The sequence below is a fragment of the Panthera onca genome, chromosome C1 (assembly GCF_046562875.1).
Source record: "Panthera onca isolate mPanOnc1 chromosome C1, mPanOnc1 haplotype 2, whole genome shotgun sequence".
NCBI classification, from domain to species: Eukaryota; Metazoa; Chordata; class Mammalia; order Carnivora; family Felidae; genus Panthera; species Panthera onca.
In genome coordinates this window covers 115,914,533-115,936,636 of record NC_138346.1, presented here as the reverse complement: position 1 = coordinate 115,936,636, position 22,104 = coordinate 115,914,533, and the positions used below count along the sequence as shown (strand labels likewise).

Here is a 22,104-nt window from a genome sequence, read left to right as displayed (position 1 = left end):
CTCCGCGAGAGGAGGCTACGCATGCGTGCAAGGGAACAAACGCTGTGCATACTCCCTCCCGCTCTGCGAAGGGAAACTAACTGCTCCTTAGGGAACTGCCAAGGGTAGCCCCTGCCTCCGACAGCGCGGACTCCTTTGCTCTTCTGTGCAGCCTCCCGGTCGTGCGATCTAGACTCCAAATTCTTTAGGACAAGTTTTCCTGTTGTGAAACGTAAATCACTTGCGCTGCAGCTTCATTTTATTTCTCAAAAAGTACCCTCCCCCCACCCCATGGTACAAGCTAGGAAAACGTCCTCGATCCAGGAACGTGCTCCGGTGCACTCCCCACCCCACCTAAGCTCGGCCGTGGGTCTCCTGGGCCCCGGCTCATCGCCACACACCATTTCTTTGCTTGCCTCCTTCAGGAAACCTTTCCTGATTAACCCCGGTGGGACCGCAGCCATCCCAATTACTCGGGAGAGTGCGAGGCCAAGATAAAGGCAGATTCGGGGGCAGAGGCGCCTAGCGAGCGGACCGGTTCCCGCCCCGCCCCCTCCGCTAGGAAAGTCAGGCACGACTCGGGGACAAAAAGCTGTATTGGGAAGCGGAGGCTCCTACACAGTAGGAGGAGGCACGTCCCGGGAGGCCCGAGGACTCCGTACACAGCGCGCGCGCGGCCCCAGCCCCGTCGGTCCGTCCATCCGTCCTGCGGCCCGCCCGCGGCTCAGTCTATGGAGGAAGCCCGAAGGGGCGAGTTAAGGCAGCTTGGCTGAGAGAGGGGGAAGTAGAAGTGCGCCAGTTCCCCCCGAAAAGCTGGCTCACTGAGGGGGCGAGCTTCTCACCTCCCACTCCTCTCTCGAGGACAGGGGGAAAGACAGTCAATAAATAAACCCAAGGCGGGCTGAAACCCCGGGAGACTCTCAGAGTCCAGAAAGGCTGGAGGTGTGGAACGCGGAGAGAGGGAGGGGTTCTGTCCTTGGAGACGCGTCCATGCTCTTGGCCTTGGAGGGCGCGGGCCTCAGGGGCCCAACTGGAGGACGCAGCGCAGCTCCCTTTAGAAGTGAAAATGGCTGCCGTTGGGGACGGCCGGCGGGGGGGAGGGCGCGACGAGGGGCGGCTTCGGGGGCAGCTGCGGCTTCTCGACGTCCACCCTCTTTAGGGCGCGGCCCCGATAGCCCTCCGGCCGGCCCAGGTACAGAAGATGTCTCCCAGGCCCCCCACAGTACCTGGAGGGACCCCCCGAGGGGACCCGAGTGAGCAGGGCCGGGGGGGCACGATGCGTGGGGAAGGGCGTTCTGCGGCCGCCCCCGACCCCTAGCCGGGGAGCGGGGGCGGAGAGGGCGGGCCGCGTGGAGGGGGCCGCGCACTTGCCCTCGGGGGGCACGTCCAGCCTCAACGGCGGGCCACACTCCCGGGGCAGGAGGCTGGGGCCCGCGAACAGGGTGGGGGTGGGGCTGGGTTCCGGCGGGAGCGCCCGCGAGGTAAACGCGGCCGCGGCCAGGGGCTCGGCCCCCTTCCTGGGTGGCTGCGGACCGTGCAGGTAGCGCAGCAGTTCTTCCAGGGTGGTGACCTCCACCGCCTGCCCGGGACAGCCGGGCGGCGGCGGCCTCACCAGCACGCGGGGCGCGGGGCCGCCCGCCGCGTTCCCGCCCCGCGCGCGGCCCTGGCCCTCCTTGGCATTGTTCCCGTTCTGGTTCCACTCCCAGGGGCCCCCGGCGTGGCGGAGGTGCTTGGCCGGCAGCTCGGGCGTGGACTCCGGCGTGGGCAGGCAGGCCAGCTCCGGCGGGGCCACGCCCTCGGGGGGAGGCAGGAAGGTGGTGTAGAGCTGGGGCGGCTGCGCCCCGTCTCCGTCCTTGGACTGCGGCGGCTCCGGGCCCGCACCGTGCAGCCTGGCCAAGCTGCGAAGGGAGAGAGGGCGCGGGAGCCCCGGAGTCTCGACGTCCTTGCTCCGACGTCGGTGGGCTCGGCGGCACGCGCAGGAGACCAGGAGGCCAGAGACCGAGGCGCCCAGAGCGAAGGCTGCGGCAGCACAGGCCAGGAGGAGTGGGATGGGGACGGAGAGGGAGGCTGAGGCTGGGGGGAGGTCCCGGCGCACGCCTGCCGACCGAGAGGGAGGAGGGAGGCTCAGCCGAGGTAGGGGGGTGTGGGAGGGCGCTGCACCTCGCTCCCGCTGCTGCTCGCCTCCTCCCCTCCAGCACAGCCTGACCCTCCTCAGAATGACCTCCCCCGACCCCTCAACGCACAGCCCATCACACCAGACCTCACACACAGGCTAGAGCTTGGGCCTTGGGGAGTCCCCAACCCAGCTCTGGCCCCTGGAGCCATGCCAAGAGCAGGTGCCAAACTCTGCCAGTGCAGAAGGAGGTGGATAGGAGATGCCCAGCTCTGGGGAGAGGGGGCACCAGACAGGCATTAGTGAGCATCAAACGTGTCAGTGAGGGGCTTGGAGTTCTTCAAGAATGAGCAGCCCCACACTTCACTCCTGTCCCTCCCAACCAGCCCCCTTACCCTGAGTGTGAGCTCCAATAGTGGAAGACTGGGGCCGGGGGTGGGCATCACTGAGGGGGCTGGGGGTCTCAGGGGAAGGGCCAGGACCCAGAAGCACTGGTGACAGAGACCAGGTCAGAGCCAGTGAGGCTCCTGTTTTCCACCTCTGACACCCATTCAGAGGGTCCTCCCCACCCCCACCCACCCCCTTTGGAACCCCAAAGTCCAGAACTCCAGCCTCTCCTTTCTTCTGGGCATGGAAGGGCTCACCATGCAGGCATTCTTTCATGTAGTTTTTTCAAAGACTATTTATTTAAGCACCCTACTGTATGCCAAGCACTGAGCTATATGCCAGGTGTGTGGAGGATGCTAACCCTTGAGACTCTCTCAGTGGGTCCGGGGTGCTGGTCTGCTGCCAGGGAGCACAGACTCAGGTGAGTGTGGGCCGGGCAAGGGGGGATGAAGTTGGAATAGCCAGACTCACCATAAGCAGAATCCCCTGTACCAGACTGACTCCCAGTAGCTCCGTCTATGAAGAAGGAAGACGGAGGGTGAAGACAGGGGCAGGGGAAGCTTCTAGAAGAACTGAAAGGGGTGACTGTGCTACAGAAGGACAGAAACCCACACCCGGGATGGTCGCTGAGGGCCTTCAGAGCCATGTGCAGCTGTGGCTACAGCTGCCCCTGCCCTGGCCATTTACCTTGGCAGTCACTGTGCTCCGTGGATTCCTGGTTCCCAGCCGGATCCACATCAGTCCTAGAAGGAAATGAGGTGGATGGGGGTGTCTCAGTGCAGTTATCCATCTTGCCCCCCAGCCCCTGCCCCGGCCCTCAGCTCCCTCTCCTAGTAGTGGGGAGCTTTCTCCTCAGGAGGTCCAGGGGCCCCTCACTTACCCACCGGGTCCCCTGATATCCACACAGCCTCTGGAGCTATGCCATCCACAGTATGGGTCCTGAGAAGCCAGACAGCTCCTGGGGGAGACGGAGACATCTGAGGCTCTCCCCTCTAATCACAGCCCATGCCCCAGCCCCAGATCCCATCCTGCCTACCCTGATTCCTATTCTAGTCCCTGGTTGCTGAATACCTACAGAATGCTCCAGGCAACCCTCCCTCCTGACCCTCCCCTGCATTTCTCTGCCACCCCCCCCCATGCCTGTGTCCCCATGCTCCTTCCGGCCCAAGAAACCTCCCCAGGCAGGCCTGCCCTCAGCCTCTTCTCACCTCTGACAGGCCCCGTGCCGGGCACACCGACTGAGAGGGAGGTAGATGATGCAGCCAGAAAAAGCCACAAAGAGCCTGTGACCTTCAGTGTCCAGCTCCAGCCCTATGACCCGCCGTGCTGTTTGGGCCGCCCGCTTCCCACTACACCTAGGATGGAGCCAGAAGGAATCAGAGATGGCGCAGGTGAGGCTCTTGTCTCCAGGGGTGGGGGGGGGACGGTTAAAGAACAGAAGGTGGGGAGGTGCACAAGCCCTGAACACAACTCATAGGGCTGCCCCACCAAACCACCCAGCTTCTTGCCAAATCCCTATACCCTATAGCTTCTGGGGAGTTCCCACCCTATCCCCCCACATCTCCATCCACCACCTCACTTCCCATTCCTGCTCTGCAAGGGGGGCGGGGGTGGGTGGGAGGGACTGCCAGACGAAGGCCTCACCTGGCAGGGCTGTAGGCATTGATTTCTTCCAACAGGATGGGCTCAGGGCCCCCTGATGGCCCCCCTGGGGGCAGTACCTTCAGCACTGTCCCATCTTCGGAGCCCAGGAACAGGACTGTGGTGTTACCGTAGGGACCAGCCCTACCATCCACAGCTAACTGGGTCAGTAGAGCCCTGGAGGGATAGGCCTCAGGTCAGGGCAAGCTGACTAGTGGAAGACGGCCCATGTATCCTGGTGCCCACTTCCGGGTGCTTCCTCCCGCCCAGACTTTTTCTTCTTCTCGCTCTCCCTTCCACTTTTGTGGGTTCTTCTTCCCACCAATATGATTTAGCTTGTGAGGTCGGAGACAGAAAGGGGCGGGGGCGGGGGGGGGGGGGGAGTTGGGCAGTAGCTGTCATTTGTCTAGCCACATACCTGCTGGTGAGGGTGAGCAGAGGCTGATGGGTAGCAGGTGGCACGGCCGGGTCCAGCAGTGGGTGAGCCTTGATAAAGGTCAGGACATCGTCAGGGAGATCTCTGGAAGAGGGGAACAAGGCAGCCACACCTACTCCTGCACAGGATCCTGGCCTGGTAGGCACATGGAAAGGAGCCATGTTAGGACGGGGACCCAGGGTTTAGTTAAGTACCCCACCCCCCCAGCTGCTCCCAAACATGATTGGTAACCTTTGCTCTACCCCTTCACACAGACATTCAACTACTGCCTTCCTTTTCTCCACAGCTCTCCAGTCCCATGCCACCCCACTGAGCCCCCTCCCCCTAATCCCATAGACCCTCTCTTCATAATCCCATGTGGGAACACACTGCTTGCTTCTGCCCCCACAAAAGCCACCCCCATCCTGGGTACCTGGGGGAGGGAACCCTGTCTTCAGATACGGGTGTCCAGGCCCCATCCAGACTCCTCTGCTCCTTGAACTTGCCCTCAAACGCATGCTCGATATCATCCAGGTAGAAGGCACAGACTGCAGAGCCAGGGATGCTGAAGGAGCCAGAAAAGGATGTGGGCTGGGGGTTGGGAGGGATAGCACAGCCCCTCCCAGGTGAGACACGGCAGCTGCCCTTATGCACCATATTAAGACGTGGAGCCTGAGAGGGTGAGACAGTCTCTGGGGGCCATGCTGGGAGAAAAAAAAAATGAACAGAACAGTAAACTGGCCTTGAATGGAATCTCCCCTCATTATAAGGCATCAGCAGGCTGTGGGAGGGGGGCTCAGACGCTGGTGGGACAAGGGACAGATTGGGCCATGTCGGTTAGTCTACTACTAACCTGTTGGTCTGCGTGGTGAAGACCCCAAAGAGAGCAGAGCGGCCATACAAGTTCACAGGCCCAGTTAAGGCCTGTAAGACGTCAAAATAGAAGGTAGAATCTCCAGGAACAGAGCAGTTGAGCCGCAGCTTCAGGAAGGATGTCCAGTGGCGGTCCAAGGCCCGAGGTGAGCCGCCCATGTCACGTTTACATACTCGGGCCACCCTGGAGAACTGCACCTGGGTTGGGGGGGAGAGCCAGGACTAGGAGAACAGGGAGGGCCCCAGGGCCAGTGGCGGGGACACGAATCTGGAGTGTTGGAGGACCGAGAGACCAATGTTAGGGGCACAGCAAAGGAAGGGTATAGCGTGGTAGATCGGTTGGGGTCAAGGATGAGGGACACAGCAGGATGTGGGGGCAGAGGGTTGGGGGCTACTCCAAGTTGGGGCTCAGAGTCCAAGGGACTGTATGGTGGAGATTAGGGCCAGGAGCTCTTCACTGACTCTTGACTGGCTCCTCAGGATCCAGCAGAACTCTCTAGCTACCCACCCCTGGTGCCCACCTCCTTACCCTTCCCAGCCGAGCATCCTCCACAGAGACCTCTCGGAAAAAGAAGTAGACATGGTCTCCGTGCTCCAAGGCATGGACGAAGTGTGGCTCTGAAGGGGCGGAGACAGGAAACAGCATGCTCAGAGACTCCAGGCCCCACACAGCCTTCTGCCTTTCACACAGGCACAGTACAAGTACCACCACCCTCTGCCTGCTCCCTGCACCTCCCCCTGTCCTCCCCCTGTACCTCCTCCCCAAGAGCAGCCTCCCTCCCCCAGGCCCGCCCTGACCTCTGAGCCACTTGGAGTCGTACTTGGCCGAGCGGAGTGGGGGCTGAGGCCCAAGGCTTCTGTAAACCACAGCATCACTGGCCTGGAAATCCGCAGCTGTGGCTGAGTATAGGCTGCCCTCTGGAGGGGCGGGTAGGGGGGAGTCAGGGGAGGGCCCAGGGATCTGGCGCTTCTTGGGCCTCCTACACCCCTACCTCACTCACCCTGGCCCTGCCCCCTACCTCAACCTTCCACTCAGGAGCATAGGGAGAGACCAAATTGGGAGAAGGGCTGAGGTGGTAGCCCCCTCCGGCCACAGGCCCGCTTCTCACGTGCCCAGGTGCACACCTGCAAAGATGGCCACATTGGACTGGGTGGCATCAAAGGGGCATCGAGCCTGCCCACTCAGCTCTTCACCCTCCTGCTGCAGCGAAGTTATCTGCAGGGAGAGGGAACAGATTCTTGGAACCATCAGGGTCTCGGAGTCTGGCTCCATCACCCACCTCCCCGCGTCCCCTTGCCTCTCTCCCCAACCCCTTCAGGACCCTTGCATTCTGGACACTCCGGTTCCCCTACCCTCGCTGGTTGCCCACCTTGGGTTCTCTTCTCACTCCCATCACGACCCCTTCCCTGCCCCACACCCCCTCCCTCCGCCTCTGTACCCCATAGCTGCGGCACACGGGGCTGAATGAGTTCGTTCCACAGGCAAGGAGTGTCTGGGAGTCCCAGGGAACAAGAACACGAATATAGTTGTGGCACTCGTCCTAGAGAAGCCAAAATTCCAGGTCAGCGACAGGGCTCCCTAGGACTGGGACAGGGGGCCACAGGAATTAAGGCTACCTCCCCTGAGATGGTCAGAGCAATGTGGGGTAAAGTCCCAGCCAAGCTATTTGCTACTCTGCAACCTCAGACAGATTCTTTGGCCTACTAGAGCCTAGCTCTTCTGTGAAGGAAGGCAAAAACTATTCATCCCCTTTCCTGCATCCCCCCCCCCCACCCCAGATGCAAGTGGGCGGGAAAACTGGGCACAGCGGAGGACCACTGTGGTCCTGGACAAAGCCTGGAGAGGCGGGAAATTCTCCCCTGGAAATTGTCACCCCGCTCCTCACGCTCCTCACCGTCAGCTTTCCCCGCACAGCACAGTTCTCCATGTCTTGGCTCCGCCATGTTAGATACTGAAGGGAGAGGCAGAAGGGAGGGAACATCATGGGGCAAGCTGGATGCCCCCTCATATGATGGCTCTTTTTGGATTCTTTTTCCCACCCGCTGGACCCCCAGCAGACCTTTCCAGGCCTCATCTCCATGCCTGCACCTCCTGCCACATGCCTCTTACCTTGTTGGGCACCAGCCCCTCCCCTGCCTCCTGGGCTTGAAGATCGAAGGAGAAAACGTGATCCCTGCAGAGAGAGGTAAGGAGGGATCAGAGCCAAACAAAGGCACCCCACCTGAGCTCCTTACTGCCACCCTGCTCAGGCTCAGTGGTCAGAGACAAACATCGCAGACCTCCTGCTATCCCCCCCTTACTCCATGCCTCGGCATTTGCGCTCTGGGTCCAAGCATGTCCACGTCCCATGGCTTGTACACCTGCATGTGTCCCCTGCAAGGTGCTGCAGTGGCCATGCAGGTCCCATGTCTGCCCAGGAGCATGCATGTCGGCCCCACAACAGTGCCACGGCCAGTTTACCGGGCAGCCACTAGCAAGGTCCGGTTCAAGGTTAGGAATCTCTGAAAGTCCAGCCCGAGTTCGGCAACCACAGCATCATCCTCCAGGCCCCGGAACCAAGATAATGGGGAAGTCCCTAGAAGACACAGAGAGGTGGGTGCTGAGGCCGAGCCAGGACACCATGCACTCCCTCAATACCCTTTCCAGCCAGATGAAATCCAGCCATGGACATTGTGGATGAGGAAGACAAGTTGTGAGGTATTAAAAAAAAACTATTAATACAACTATTAATAAAATAATGCTAGCCCTGAGCACTTAACCTCGGCCAACCACCATGTTAGCATTTTAGATGCCTCGTTTAATACAACCCTGTAAGGGAAATACAGTAAAACTTGGTTTGCAAGCATAATTCATTCTGGAATGATGCTTGTAATCCAAAGCACTCGTACATTAAAGTGAATTTCAAGAACCATTGACTCAGTTGTGATCAAGTGATATTCAGTATCACATACTACTTGTATCACAAGACATCACTCATTTATCAAGTTAAAATTTATTAGAGGGGCACCTGGGTGGCTCAGTCAGTTAGGCATCCAACTTTGGCTCAAGTTATGATCCCCCACGGTTTGTGAGTTCAGGCCCCACATCTGTCTCTGTGCTGACAGCTCAGAGCCTGGAGCCTGCTTTGGATTCTGTGTCTCCCTCTTTCTCTGCCCCTCCCCTGCTCGCACTCCATCTCTCCATCTCTCTAAAGATAAACATTTTTTTAATTAAAATTAAAAATAATGTTTGCTTATCTTGCCACAAGGTTTTACTATACTAATATTGGCCCCACTTTACAGATGAGGAGTCTGAGGCTTAAAGCCATTAAGGAATTTGCCTAGTTTATTTAGCTGGGAAGTGGCAGGCACTGGGATTCAGATCCAGGTCTGTCCTACTCCAGAGCTGAATGAACACAGTTCCTTCTTGGAAGGCAGGTGTGCCCACCACTATACCACCAATGCCCGCTCACAGTCCCTTGTTGGAAGGGCTGTAGGGCTGGCTAGCGCTCCCCTCTCCTTCCCGTGTCATACACTGTCCTGTCTGGAGCACTTACTCCATTTCTCCCAGCTTTTGGTATCATCCCCTCAAGGCTCTTCAGAAGTCACCTCAGCCGTCCCAGGTCACTGTCTCCGTTGACCACCCTCCGTGTCCGCTGGCCTGACCATGGCAACCATGATCATCAGCGCCCAGAGGCAGCTCAGAGTTCAGACATAGATGCTTTAATGTTTATACAGTGCTCAGAACCTCATCTGGCACATGCAAGTGTTTGCTATTCTTATCCCCCAACACTTACTCCCAGGGACCCAACTGCAGTCCCTTGGTCCTTAAAATTACTCTAAATTCTACATCCATAACAGGGACCTGCAAATAGATCAAGGTTCTTCTCAGAAAAAAGTGGGTGTATGGTTTTTCCCTCACAGTGGGACCTAGGCTTAGTTGTGGTGCAAATGGTGGAGATGAGGGAAGAGGTGTGGGGAACCACTGAACCAGCCCTGAGCCTTTGTGGCATACCTAACAGTAATAGCAAACACACAGGCAGCACTTACCATGTGCCAGACCGTGTCCTTGGCGCCTCATTTAATCCCTACATAACTCTGAGGCAGAATGCTGTTTGCTCTCTTCATTTTGCAGATGAGGAGACTGAGGCAAAGGAAGGTTAAACAATCTAACCAAGGTTGTGCGGCTAATGAGTCGCCGGGCAGGGATCCAAACCTGCTAAGGTTTGGTCTGGCTGAGAGTCCGTGCTCTTAACCACCAAATGACCGCACTGCCTCCAAGTGAAGGAAGCAGGGCCAGCAGCGCCCGCTCCCTCTACCTGTCTGCTTCCCCTGCTGGGTGTCTTCCTGTACCCTGGCCTCCTACACAGGGGTCTGGAGTGCAGAGCTCACCCAGCGGGGTGTCGGGCCAGGGCACTCACCTTGCAGGTCAGAGGTCAGCAGAGGGAGGGGGTCCTGGGGGAAGGCAGCCCGGGTATGGGGAAGTGAGAGCAGCAGGAGCAGCAAGGGCATGAAGCGGGGGGCACGGGGCATCCTGTGCGGGGCAGCTCAGGCCCCAGGGGGTGCCCCCTCACCCATATGCCGGCCCTGAAAGAGGAGACAGATAAAAGTGGGGGAAGGGGCCAGATCCCTTCCCCCCTGGCCCAGGCGGGCTCCTCCCCTGGTCTGACCCCAGAGGACCCTGTGGGCCGGGGGAATCAACCCTTTCTCTGGCACTGCCTCGGTCCCAGCCAGCTGTCACTGTCACTCCAGGCCTTTCTCTCTCCAACTGGCCCAAACTGGCTGGCGTGAGACCTGCAGGCATGACCCCAGGTAAGGACAGGACACGCCCGTTCCCCTTCCAAACCTTCTCACCCGGCCTCTTCTCCTTTCTTCTGAGCAGGCCTGGGACATTTGGTAGGTGACACCTCCCGGCCCCCCTCTTACTAACCCCTTCTCAGTTATAATTAGACACTGAAGCCTTAAAATTATAAATAGTGACTCCTTGGCACTGGAAGGAGGAAGAGGGCACCGTGTCTGCCTCACCCTCCCTCACAGACCCGGACGGCACCCTGGGAGCCATTTAGGCGCTGTGCCTGGGCAGAGGCAGCTGCGAGGAAGCCATCCCCTCTCTAGGGTTGGGGAAGGACAGAGTGGGGGCAGGAAGCCTAGGGGTCGTTGTCTTAGTCTAAGTTCATGCCTCAAGGGCTCTTCTCTTTGCTAGGGAGAAGCTGGGTAGGGAGGGGTACGGGGTGGGGTGGGGGGCTGCCTTAGCCAAAAATGCATCTGCATCAAAGCCAGATCAGAGGCTAAACTTAGCTCTGGCTGCAGCTGTCTGCCCGACCACTGTGCCCCCTCCCAGCCTCTCCAACCCCCTGCTCCCTCCCTGGCTCCCAAGAACCAGTGCAAGTACTTGATGAGGAGGAGCAGACGCCTATGAGGAGCCAGGGATGCAACTGGCTATACTGGTGATGAGAAATGGCTCAACACGTATGTCCCTCTTTCCCTTCCTTCCCTCTTCAGGCTGCCTCAAAATGGAAATATAAATAATTCAACGACAGGCACAGGCAACAGTAGCCCAAAGTCCAGGAAAAGATGGATATGGTGAAAGCGTGGTGAGACTGCCCTTCCCACTCATCAGGCACTGCCAACCCCACCCCAGCCGACCCCGGTTGGGCCCCGCAGTGGGAGGTGTACTCCAGCTTCCTGCCCTCCCTCCCCTCAAACTGAAGCGAGGGGCTGAGTGGCTCCTGAAACCAGGTCGGGTGAGAATCCTTCTTTTCTGTGAATAGACAGCTATCCCTCACCAATCCTTAGTTGTTCATCCCACCATGTCCCCTTAAAGAGCAGACCCTGGGTTTCCAAGCCCAGCCCATTCCATCTCCCCAAATCCACTCTTGGAGCCAGGACCCAAGTGTACCCCACCCCCAGTCCAGCATCAGTGGTGGGGAGGTTGACGTCAGATTGGGGTCCCAAGAGGGCTGGAGGAGGGGAAGGGGTAGGAACATCTAATGATGACCCCCTCCCCAGGGGCAGAGCAGTCAGCTAGCTAACGACCCTCTGGTGCTGAAAGGCCAAGCCTCCCTAACCACCCCACCCCCATCCCCGGATGCTGGTGCTCCCAGGGGAAGAGAAAGGGACCCAGCCAGTCTCCTATCCTCCCCCTCCGGCTCCCCCCCCCCCTCCAAGTTGCCCTGGGCAACTGGTATCTTCACCCAGGAAACAACTTTGGCCTCTGGCAAGTGGGGAGAACAGCCAGACCCCTCTTCCTGCTCCCAGACCAGGCCAGTTTCCATCCTCTGCCTTCAGGAGCTGCTGCCCTTTCCTCACCTGGGGTCGTGACTCCTGTGGGGGTTGAGGGGGATAGGAAACCTGTGACCTGATGGAAGAAGGGACAGGACGGAAGAGGCTTAGCTAGACCTCCTTACCACATCCCTTAGAAGTAAATGTGAAAATTTAGGAGAAGTCTACTGAGGCTAGGGAAAGGGACGTGCGGCCCTGGAAAGGTGTGGGTGTGTTGTGGGGTGGGGTGGGGCGGGGTGTTGACAGTGAGCTAGATTACAAAGGTGCGGGCCGCTTCAAACCCAAAGATGTGAGGGCAGGGGCAGGGGCTGGCCCCTAGCTGGAAACTCCTGGAACTGAAGGACCAGTCTTGGGGAAAAGGGTGACAAGGAGAGTTTGTGGGGCATTACGACCACTCCCACATTAAAACCCTCAGAATCCAGCAGCCTTCACGGAGAAAGCGCCCTAGCTGGGGACAATAGAGGCTAATTTGCATCTCATTTACATGCTCTTCATTTCTAGGCAAAATGCTCCGATAGCAAACATCCCCAGCCCCTTCTTTCTTCCCTGAGAGAGCAGGTCCTGCCTCCCTCCTGCCCAGTGTCTCTGCACCCCACCCCCTGCCTTGGACTGGATTAGTCCAGCCTCTGAAAACACTTGGTTGGCCTTCGCATTGGCCCCCTAGACTTGTATGATATGTCTTTTTAAGAAGGCTTCCCACATTGGTTTTTGGAGGAGCAGCATCTGAGCAGTTCCCATCCCACCCGGGGCCTGGGGAAAGGCATCATACCCCCCATCTGAAGCAAATGGGGGAGGCCTGGCCAAACCTTTCTTCCCCTCCTAGGTCTTCTCTTTGCTGGGAGAGAAAACAGCCCTTCTCTCTCCTCCTGGCCCTACAGCCACCTCTGGGGAGTGGCCAGGGTCATAGCCAGAGTCACAACCAGAGTCAAGGCGGGTGGAGGGGGAGGCTGGGGAAGGGATGGAGAAGGGGAGACCGGGCTGGGGACAATAGCAGGAAGCTCTCAGGCTGGTCTCCCGCCCCAGTCCACCTTCCTCTGGGGGAACAGACAGGAGATAGAGGGGGTGGGGGGCGCGGTGAGGATCCTCGAGAAACAGGCTGAAGGCGCATTCCCTTCTCCAAGACATTTCTCCCACCCTCTGCCCCTGGTTCCGCACCTACTCTCCCTTCCACCCAACCCCCAACGAGGATAATCCAGGTGTTTAGAGCCTGGCATAAGATGGGCCCAGGGCCAGGGGCTCGACGTGTCTCCCCCTCACTGGATCTGGGGCTCCGAGAGGGGCGGGCAGCAGAGTCTGGGCCGGGACCGGGTCCCAGAGCCACGTTAGCGGGAGGAGGGGCTGGAGGGGCCTGCAGGCGCAGACAGAGTGAGGATGAGAGCGGGGGTTGGGGAGCGGAGGCGGGTCTCCCAGGCCAGAGAAACAGGGCCAGAGGCTGGGAACCAAAGAGGGCAGGCCTGCGGCCGGCGCTGAGCGGGGTCCGCGGGCTAAAGGTCCAGTCTCCAGCTAGGCTCTCCTCCTTGGGAGACCCTGGTCTAACAAAGCCCCGGGTCGAGTGGGGTGAAGAAACGAGAAGGGCGCGGGGACTGTTGTTTCTCGGGGGCCCCCTTCCCCGACTCTGCCCCAGCCAACCTCCTGAGAGGTGCTCAGACTCCCGCTTGCACAAGGACAGAGGTGCAACCGTGACACCAAAGTCCGGAACGACGCGTCCCCCTTCCCATCCCTGCAGAGACATCGAGAGGAGGGTCCAGTTCGCCGCGGGTTTCGGAGCCTTACTTTCCCTGCCCGGGAGTCACGGCACCAGGGTTTCCACCCTCTGCACGGTGCGCGCCTCAGATAATCCCCTTTCGCGCTCCCCAATCCAGGGGACGCGACTCAGAGAAGCCTGGTGGAAAGAGGCGCCCAGACGCTGCGCCCAACAGTGCACTGACGGGGCTCGGCCACGGTCCCCTCCTCCCTCCAAGCACCCCAACTCCGCTGACCCTCTCCACCAGCCAGGCACACAGCGCGCTGGCACCCTCCCGGTTCCCTCTCGCACTTCGGAACGTTGTCCCCAGCTGCGGCGTCCCCCGTCCTCCTGGCCTCCCCTGCAGCCCCATCTCCCCAAGCTCCGGGGTACTTGCTCCGAGATCCGGGTCAGCGGGACCGAGATCGCAGCGGGCGGGCAGCAGCCCCGCACCACGCCGAGTTCGCAATCCGTGATTGGGGCTCTGGCGAGATGTGATGAGCGTCCGAATGGGATGGAGCCCGGATCTGAGCTCCCGGCCCCTGTCGGGTCCGGCAAGCCGCGGGTCCCAGTCGCAGCCCCCACTCCCGCCGCGGCTCCGTGCAGGAAAACAATGCGACCGCCCGGGGCTCTGGGCCGGGCCCCAGCCGCCCCGCCCGCCTCCCGGCCGGCTCCGCCTCCCGCCCGCCTCTGGGTCGCCGCAACCAATCTGGCTCTCGGAAGCTGGCTGGACACCGCCTTCTCGACACCTCTTCACCAATAGTCCTCCTTGGGGGCGGGGCGTAAGGAGCACCGCCCACCGAGAGGGCCAGGTCGGGAGGCTGAGCCAGAGACCAAAGCCAGGCGCGAGACGGAGAAACCAGTGGACCATCGCCGAGACTCGTACAGAGGAGGGGGTCTCACGGAGAGGTCCTGGGAGAAATCTTACAAGAGAGGAAGGAAGCGAAGCTGGAAGGAGAGACCGACGGGAAACCCGGAGACTCGGCTGGGCTGGACTGTCAGAGCCGCGCGACTCAACCTCCCTCCTTTCTCCCCAATGGCTTTGGCTACCCGGCTTCCACTTCGGGGGGGCTCTCCGCTCTGCCCCCAACCCTCTGTCCCTCCTCTCTACTGTTTTTACCTCTACCTCCTTGTTTCTTCCCACGTGCCTCCTCTGGTTCATCATGACCCCAATAAGGGAGGCCTAGCATGCGCTTGAGGGCTTGAGGCCTGGGAAAGGAAAGGAAGGTGTCACCAGGAGGTTTTCCTTGTCCCCATCATCTCCTCCCCTCTCACCCCTACTGTCAGAGCAGGATGGGCTTAGGCCACTAGGCCAGGAACTACGGAGCCAGGAAGCCAGGGTGGCTGGCAGGCTGTTGGGTTGATGGAAGAGGACAGGTGAGTGAGGCTCAAGCCAAAAGAGAGACGTGGAGATTGGGACAAACTGACTCAGAGAATCACACAGAAAGAGGAGCAACATGGAGACTCCAAAAAGGGAAAGTGACCAGTGTCCCAGCCCCACGTATAGCTTTACTGGCCCCAGACACAGGATTAGTGTTCCATCTTTCTTCAGAGGGCCCTGGACATTCCTTCGAATAGCAAAACTGCTTCTTCTCCAACCCCATCCTCCATAAAGACTCTTTGATTCTGGGAAGGTCAGTGGGGAGGGAGAATGAGACTACTTCAGACAGCACTGCTTGGCTCCCACCTTGGTATCGCCTGCTAAGATTCTTCCCTGCGTGGGGGCTGGGACAAAAGACGTTCTCAAAATTCCCAGGATAGTGGGTGGCCTGGGAGACATTGGCATTCTTGGACAGTTTTATCTGAGTGGACACCTCCTGCCCCCTACTCCCACATACTAATCTCTGGACAAGAGGAAAGGAGGCACAAGGGTTTGCTGGTCTTTACTGAACTCCGATCAGGCTCACTGACTGGGCTAAGCCTCACAGTGAGTAAGCAAGAGATGTATCTCCCCAGCTTCTAGCAAAGGACTTAGGGACTCAAATACATGCTCATTAAATAGGTTAGTGAATGGAGACTGAGGTGTAATTTATCTAAAGTTTTAGGACCCAATTAAAATCTCATTTCCATCTATAAAGTATTAAGCACTTATTTCATATCCAATTCGCTGTGGGATGCAGTCCCAGTCTTTAAAGAAATGGCCATTTACCATCCTACCAGAGAAGACCTAGCAGGGAGTGCCTCGCGATCCCCAGCCCATGTCACCCACAACTCCAGCCAGCCAGCAAAAGTCACCAGGCACATAGGGTCTACACAAGTGATGACCCATACCTAAGACCATTCCTTCAAGTTTAGGAGAAGTAGCTGTTCCACTAATTCATAGAAACAAACACAGAAAGTCAAGCAAAATGAGGAGACAGAGGAATATGCTCTAATTGAAAGAATAAGATAAAACCTCAGAAAAAGAACTAAATGGAGATGATCAATATTCCTGTTAGAGTTTAAAGTAATGATCGACAAGAACACTAATCAAAGGGATACACAGACCCCTATGTTTATAGCAGCATTACTTACCATAGTCAAGATATGGAAGCAGCCCAAGTGTCCATCAATTGATAAATGGATAAAGAAGATGTGGTATATATATATATATATATATATATATATATATATATGAATATTATATATATTATTTATATATATATATAAAATGGAATATTATTCAGCCATAAAAAGAATGGAATTTTGCTATTTGCAATGACATCGATTGATCTAGAGAGTATAATGCTAAGAGAAGTCTGAGAAAGACAAATACCATATGGTTTCACTCATATATGGAATTTAAGAAACAAAACAAGCAAAGGAAAAAATAGAAGGAGATATCAAGAAGCAGACTCTTAATTATAGAGAACAAAATGGTGGTTACCAGAGAGGAGGTTGGGGTGGGGGGGAAGAGGGGATGGGGATTAAGGAAGGCACTAGTTGGGGCATCTGGGTGGCTCAGTTAAGCGTCTGACTTCGGCTCAGGTCATGATCTCACAGTTCATAAGTTCAAGCCCTACATCAGGCTCTGTGCTGACAGCGCAGAGCCTGGAGCCTGCTTCAGATTCTGTGTCTCCCTCTCTCTCTGCCCCTTCCCCACTCACACTCTGTCTCTCTCTCTCTCTCTCTCAAAAGTAAACATTAAAAAAATTTTTTTTAAAAGGAAGGCACTAGTTGTGATGAGCACCAAGTAATGTATGGAAATGTTGAATCACTATATTGTACACCTGAAATTAATATTATACTGCATGTTAACTAACTGGAATTAAAAACTTTTAAAAAATAAAGCAATGGTTATAAAGATGCTCACTAGACTGGAGAGAAAAAAATGGAGGAACTCAAAGAGAACTTCAACAAAGAGAAAATACACAAAATAATAAATTAGAGTTGAAAAATACAATAACTGAAATTAAATACACACTAAAGGGAATCGACAGTAGATTAATGGATGCGGAAGAAGATCAGTGATCTGAAGGGTAGGATAATGGGAAGCACCCAAGCTGAACAGCAAAAAGGAAAGAATTTTTATTTTTTTTATTTTATTTTATTTTTTAACGTTTATTTATTTTTGAGACAGGGAGAGACAGAGCATGAACAGGGGAGGGTCAGAGAGAGGGAGACACAGAATATGAAGCAGGCTCCAGGCTCTGAACTGTCAGCACAGAGCCCGACGCGGGGCTCGAACTCACGGACCGTGAGATCATGACCTGAGCCGAAGTCGGCCACCCAACCGACTGAGCCACCCAGGCGCCCCAGGAAAGAATTTTTAAAATGAGGTAGGTTAAGGGATCTGTTGGATGACATCAAGAGAATAAACATTTGCATTATAGGGGGTCTCAGAAGGAGAGGAGAGACAGAAAGGGGCAGAAAATTTATTTGAATAAATAATAGCTGAAAACTTCCTTAATCTAGGGAAGGAAATAGACATCCAGGTTCAGGAAGCAAAAAGAGTCCAAAATAAGATGAACCTTCGGAGATCCACACTAGACACATAATAATTAAAATGTCAAAGAGGGGCGCCTGGGTGGCTCAGTTAAGCGTCCGACTTAAGCTCAGGTCATGATCTCCTGGTCTGTGGGTTCGAGCCCCATGTCAGGCTCTGTGCTGACAGCTCAGAGCCTGGAGCCTGCTTCGGATTCTCTGTCTCCCTCTCTCTGACCCTCCCCCGTTCATGCTCTGTCTCTGTCTCAAAAATAAACATTTAAAATAAAATAAAATAAAATGTCAAAGATTATGGGGGGCCTGGGTGGCTCAGTCGGTTGAGCATCCAACTTTGGCTCAAGTTATGATCTCACAGTTCGTAAGTCTGAGCCCCGCATCAGGCTCTGTGCTGACAGCTCAGAGCCTGGAGCCTGCTTCAGATTCTGTGTCTCCCTCTCTCTCTGCCCCTTCCCTGCTCATGCTGTCTTTCTCTCTCAAAAACAAACATTAAAAAAATAAATAAAATAAAATGTCAAAGTTTAAACATAAAGAAAGAATTTTAAAAGCAGAAAGAGAAAAGTTATATACAAGGGGAAACCCCTATCAGCTGATTTTTTTTCAGTGGAAATTTTGCAGGCCAGAAGGGAGTGGCATGATATATTCAAAGTGCTGAAAGGAAAAAAACCTACAACCAAGAATACCCTACCCGGCAAAGGTGATCATTTAGAATTAGAGAAATAGGGGCGCCTGGGTGGCTCAGTTGGTTAAGCATCTGACTTCAGCTCAGGTCATGATCTCACAGTTCATGAGTTCAAGCCCCGTGTCAGGCTCTGTGCTGAAAGCTTGGAGCCTGGAGCCTCCTTGGGACTCTGTCTCCCTCTCTGCCCCTCCCCGGCTCATACTCTGTCTCTGTGTCTCTCTCTCAAAAATAAATAAAACATTACACAAATGTTTTTTTACATAGAAACAGAGAAATCATTTCCCAGACAAAAGACATGTGTGTGTGTGTGTGTATATATATATATATATATGCACATACATACATATATACATATAGTGAGGAGGAGGGACTAAAAAAGTTCTTTTTATTCTTTTATTTTAGAGAAAGAGAGAGCTTGAGTGAGGGGAAAGGGGCAGAGGGAGAGGGAAAGAGAAAGAGAGAGAGAGAGAGAGAGAGAGAGAGAGAATCTTAAGCGGGCTCCACAATCAACACAAGGCCCAATGTGGGGCTCAATCTCACCACCCAGGGATCACAACCCGAGCCAAAATCAAGAGTCAGACGCTCAACCAACCAAGCCACCCAGGTGCCCCAAGAGAAGTTCTTTTTAGAATGTGTTTAAACTTAAATGACCGTCAATATAGAATGCTATATATTTAGGATGTGATATAGAAGCCATGATATATCATGGTAATCACAAACCCAAAACCTGTAATAGATACACAAAAAAATGAAGAGAAAGAAAACCAAACAACGCTACATAAAATTATCAATCACCAAAAAAAAAAAAAAAAAGCAAGAGGAGAAAGACAAATACTATATGATTTCACTTGCATGTAGAATCTAAAAACCAAACAAACAACAAGCAGAAACAGACCCATAAACACAGAGAACAAACTGATAGTTGCCAGAGGCAGAAGCGCTGGGGAATGGGCAAAATAGGTGAAAAGGAGTGGGAGATACAAGCTTCCAGTTATGGAAAGAACAAGTCATGGGGACGAAAGAGATAGCATAGGGAATATAGTCAGTGGCATTGTATTAGCATTGTATGGTGACAGACACTTGTGTAAGCATAGCATAACCTACAAATTTGTTGAATCACTATGTTGAACATATGAAACTAATGTAACATTGTGTGTTAACTATACTTCAATAAAAAGAAAGAGGGGCCACTGGGTGGCTCAGTTGGTTAAGCGTTTGACTCTTGATTTTGGCTCAGGTCAAGATCTCATGGTTTGTGAGCTGGAACCCCATGTCAGACTCCACATTGTCCGCAGGGAGCCTGCTTGGGATTCTCTTTCCCCCTCTCTCTCTGCACCTACCCTGCTCACATATGTGTGCTCTTTCTCTTTCAAAGTAAATAAATAAACATTTAAAAAAAGTTTAAGGGACGCGAGGGTGGCTCAGTCTGTTAAGTGTCCAACTTCTGCTTGGGTCACCATCTCACAGCTCATGAGTTCGAGCCCCACATCGGGTTCTGTGCTGACAGCTCAGAGCCTGGAGCCTGCTTCGGATTCTGTGTCTCCCTCTCTCTCTGCCCCTCCCCCAATCACACCATCTCTTTCAAAAATAAATAAACATTAAAAAAACAATAACTTAAAAAAGAAAGAAAGGGAAAGAAAATACAAAGAAAATGTCAATTGGGGTGCCTGGCTGGCTCAGTCAGTGGAGCATGCAACTCTTGACCTCAGGGTTAAGAGTTTGAGTCCCACGTTGGGTGTAGAGATTACTTAAAAATAAAATATTTGAAAAAGAAAAAAAAAGAAAATAGCCATCTATTGAGGTTAAAATAAAACTTACATGCACTAAATGATTAAAATGCAATACCCATTCGAGAGAAAGAAAAAGAAAAAAGAGCTACATTAAATATAATTCTGAAATGAAAGACACACAATAAATGTTCTTCATGATGACTGCAGGGAAAGCCATTGGATATATTTTATCATGGAAGATGGAGAACTTTAGTGGGAGTCAGTTTGGTGCAAACGAAAGAAGAAAATGTTCCCAAGAGCAACATAGCTTAAGCAAGTTTGTACTTGGTAAGCCTGGAGCCTGAAGCATAGATAGCAAAACGCTGGGCAGGAGTGATGTAAGAAAGATACTAGTAACAATCAGAGTAAAGGGGAAGAGGGAGACAAATTATGGAAGGCTTGGAATGCTAAAGTGAGTAGGTTAAAATAATCTGACAGGAATAGGATGTCATTTCAAGTTCTCAAATAAGGGTGTTCCTTATCAAAATGCTTTTATTTTAGCAAGGAGACAAGGAGACCTCCCAGCAAGAAAATAGGGGGTTCAAGGTTGAGGGGAGAGAGGCATTCAGGTAAGGATGGTGACACTGGGTATAGAAAGAAATGGATGAACCAGAGAGCTACATCAAAGGACAAATCCAAATGACTCTGTTCCTGCTTCTCGGGGTCTTACGGAGAAAATCCCACAGTCCCACAGATCAGAGCCTCTAATAAATTCAGGATCTCCAACTTTGGAAAATCACCCTCTCCCAATCCTTACAAGTAGCTATTTCAAACTTCCACCTCACTCCTCAAGTTTCTTTCATCACTACTTCTTCCTTTATCTCAGCAGCTGCCACATCTGTCTTCAGAGAAAATAGTAGTGATGTGAGAATTCCACCAATTTCTTGGGCCCTCTCCAGATGCCCTTAGGGACATCCTCACATCTTGGTCATGCCAGTAGATGAGGCATCTGTATCTCCTGTCCAAGGTCCACCTTCCCACCTTCCTGTAAGTTCCATGTACCCAGGGCCTAGCTATGGCCATCTTGCCTGTCACTGTACACTTTGTATTTTGCACACTACCTGGCATATAGCAGGTGTTAACTATTAACACGTTGGTTGAATAAATCTGTCTTCTTTATCTCCTACTTACAAGCTTTATTCCCTGGGTCTTCAAATCCTTTCTCCTTCCTCTATTTTTAACCTTGCCTTTTTTTACTGACATTTTCCCCTTAGCATCTACACATGCTCAAGTATCTCACATGATCAAAAAAAAAAAAAAAATTCTCAACTTTCCCCTGATCCTTGTCTGTATTTAGCCATCTCTCCATTTCTTTCTTCCCTTCACAGCTAAACTTCTAGAGTCAACTAGAATTGCTGTATGCATTTCCCTCTACTCGTTCACTTCTCAATCATCTTATTATTCTTTTTTTGCCCCCATCAACCCACTGAGATTGTTCTCATCAAGGCCACTAATGACTCTTTGTCACATTCAATGAACAGTTCTTCAGACTTTATCCTTTTGCCCTCATTATGACATTTGGCCCTACTGGCCCCTCCTTCCTTGAAACGCTCTCCTCTTTTGGCTCCTGGGTCCTTCTTTCTCTTGATAGAGACTAGGGGTTTAATAAAAATAGGTAGTCTTAAATGAATGAGTGACTTAACTTCTATTACCATGGCCTCTCTCTCTCTCAGCCTTGTCTGATCTTTCCTTATGTGCTGGTGTTCCCTAGGGTCACGTCCGTACCCATCTCTTCTTGCTTTACACATTCTCATTGGTCAAGATAACCCACACCAAACATTACAATAATGACTAATGTGCTGTTCCCCATAAAACCTAGCTATTCAACCTCGGTCTTTCTCCAGAGCTCACTTTTACAATTGTTTATTGGATACTTCCATATGGGCTTGCCATAGGTTTTTACGACTTAGTGTAAAGACAGGAAGCTTGTCTTTTATCTTTGTATCCCCAGCACTTAGTAATAATGCCCAGAGTTTGGTTAATGGAGGAAGATATAAATGCATCAAAGATGTGAACTGTTTCCAGCTACGTCAGGCTGAAGTCTTGGTTGACTGCTTCAAATCGCACTGCATTTTCTTTTCCTGAAATGATACGAGTACTGATTTTAACCATGGTGCAACCTCAGTGAAACAGAAACATAGGAATGTTCCCTTCTGCCTATTTTCCCAGATAACTGAAGTTTATCCAATTACGTGCAAAACATTTTCATTCTAACTGTTTCAAATAGGGCTTATTCAAAAAGGGATTATTAATCTCCTGTGGATTATACAGTGGAAAGAGCATGACTGGGTCGTTAAGACCTCAACTGAGCTATTGAAGTATGGCTTTGGATAAATCACT

The 22,104-nt window shown here is 53.6% G+C and overlaps 1 protein-coding gene across 10 annotated transcripts; it reads right to left on the bottom strand.

The window, feature by feature from the left end:
- Window positions 1-557: 557 nt before the first annotated feature.
- On the bottom strand, window positions 558-14,531 carry SEMA6C (semaphorin 6C). Of its 10 annotated transcripts, none has more exons than XM_060622650.2 (19): window positions 14,513-14,531; window positions 9,809-9,974; window positions 7,870-7,984; window positions 7,519-7,582; window positions 7,304-7,360; window positions 6,848-6,949; window positions 6,534-6,624; window positions 6,207-6,326; window positions 5,938-6,026; window positions 5,389-5,606; window positions 4,969-5,100; window positions 4,539-4,691; window positions 4,124-4,297; window positions 3,688-3,834; window positions 3,360-3,437; window positions 3,167-3,222; window positions 2,951-2,995; window positions 2,488-2,583; window positions 558-2,076 (listed from the first exon to the last, which is right to left on the bottom strand). In XM_060622650.2, exons 2-19 carry the CDS (start codon window positions 9,918-9,920, stop codon window positions 1,034-1,036), a joined length of 2,892 nt encoding a protein of 963 aa, XP_060478633.1. In that variant the 5' UTR covers window positions 9,921-9,974; window positions 14,513-14,531; the 3' UTR covers window positions 558-1,033. The 10 variants fall into 10 exon arrangements, with proteins under 10 accessions (XP_060478633.1, XP_078307570.1, XP_060478632.1 ...); XM_078451444.1 differs by lacking the exon at window positions 14,513-14,531 and adding an exon at window positions 13,790-14,050 and having other exon boundaries at window positions 558-1,998; XM_060622649.2 differs by lacking the exon at window positions 14,513-14,531 and adding an exon at window positions 13,786-14,049.
- Window positions 14,532-22,104: the final 7,573 nt, after the last annotated feature.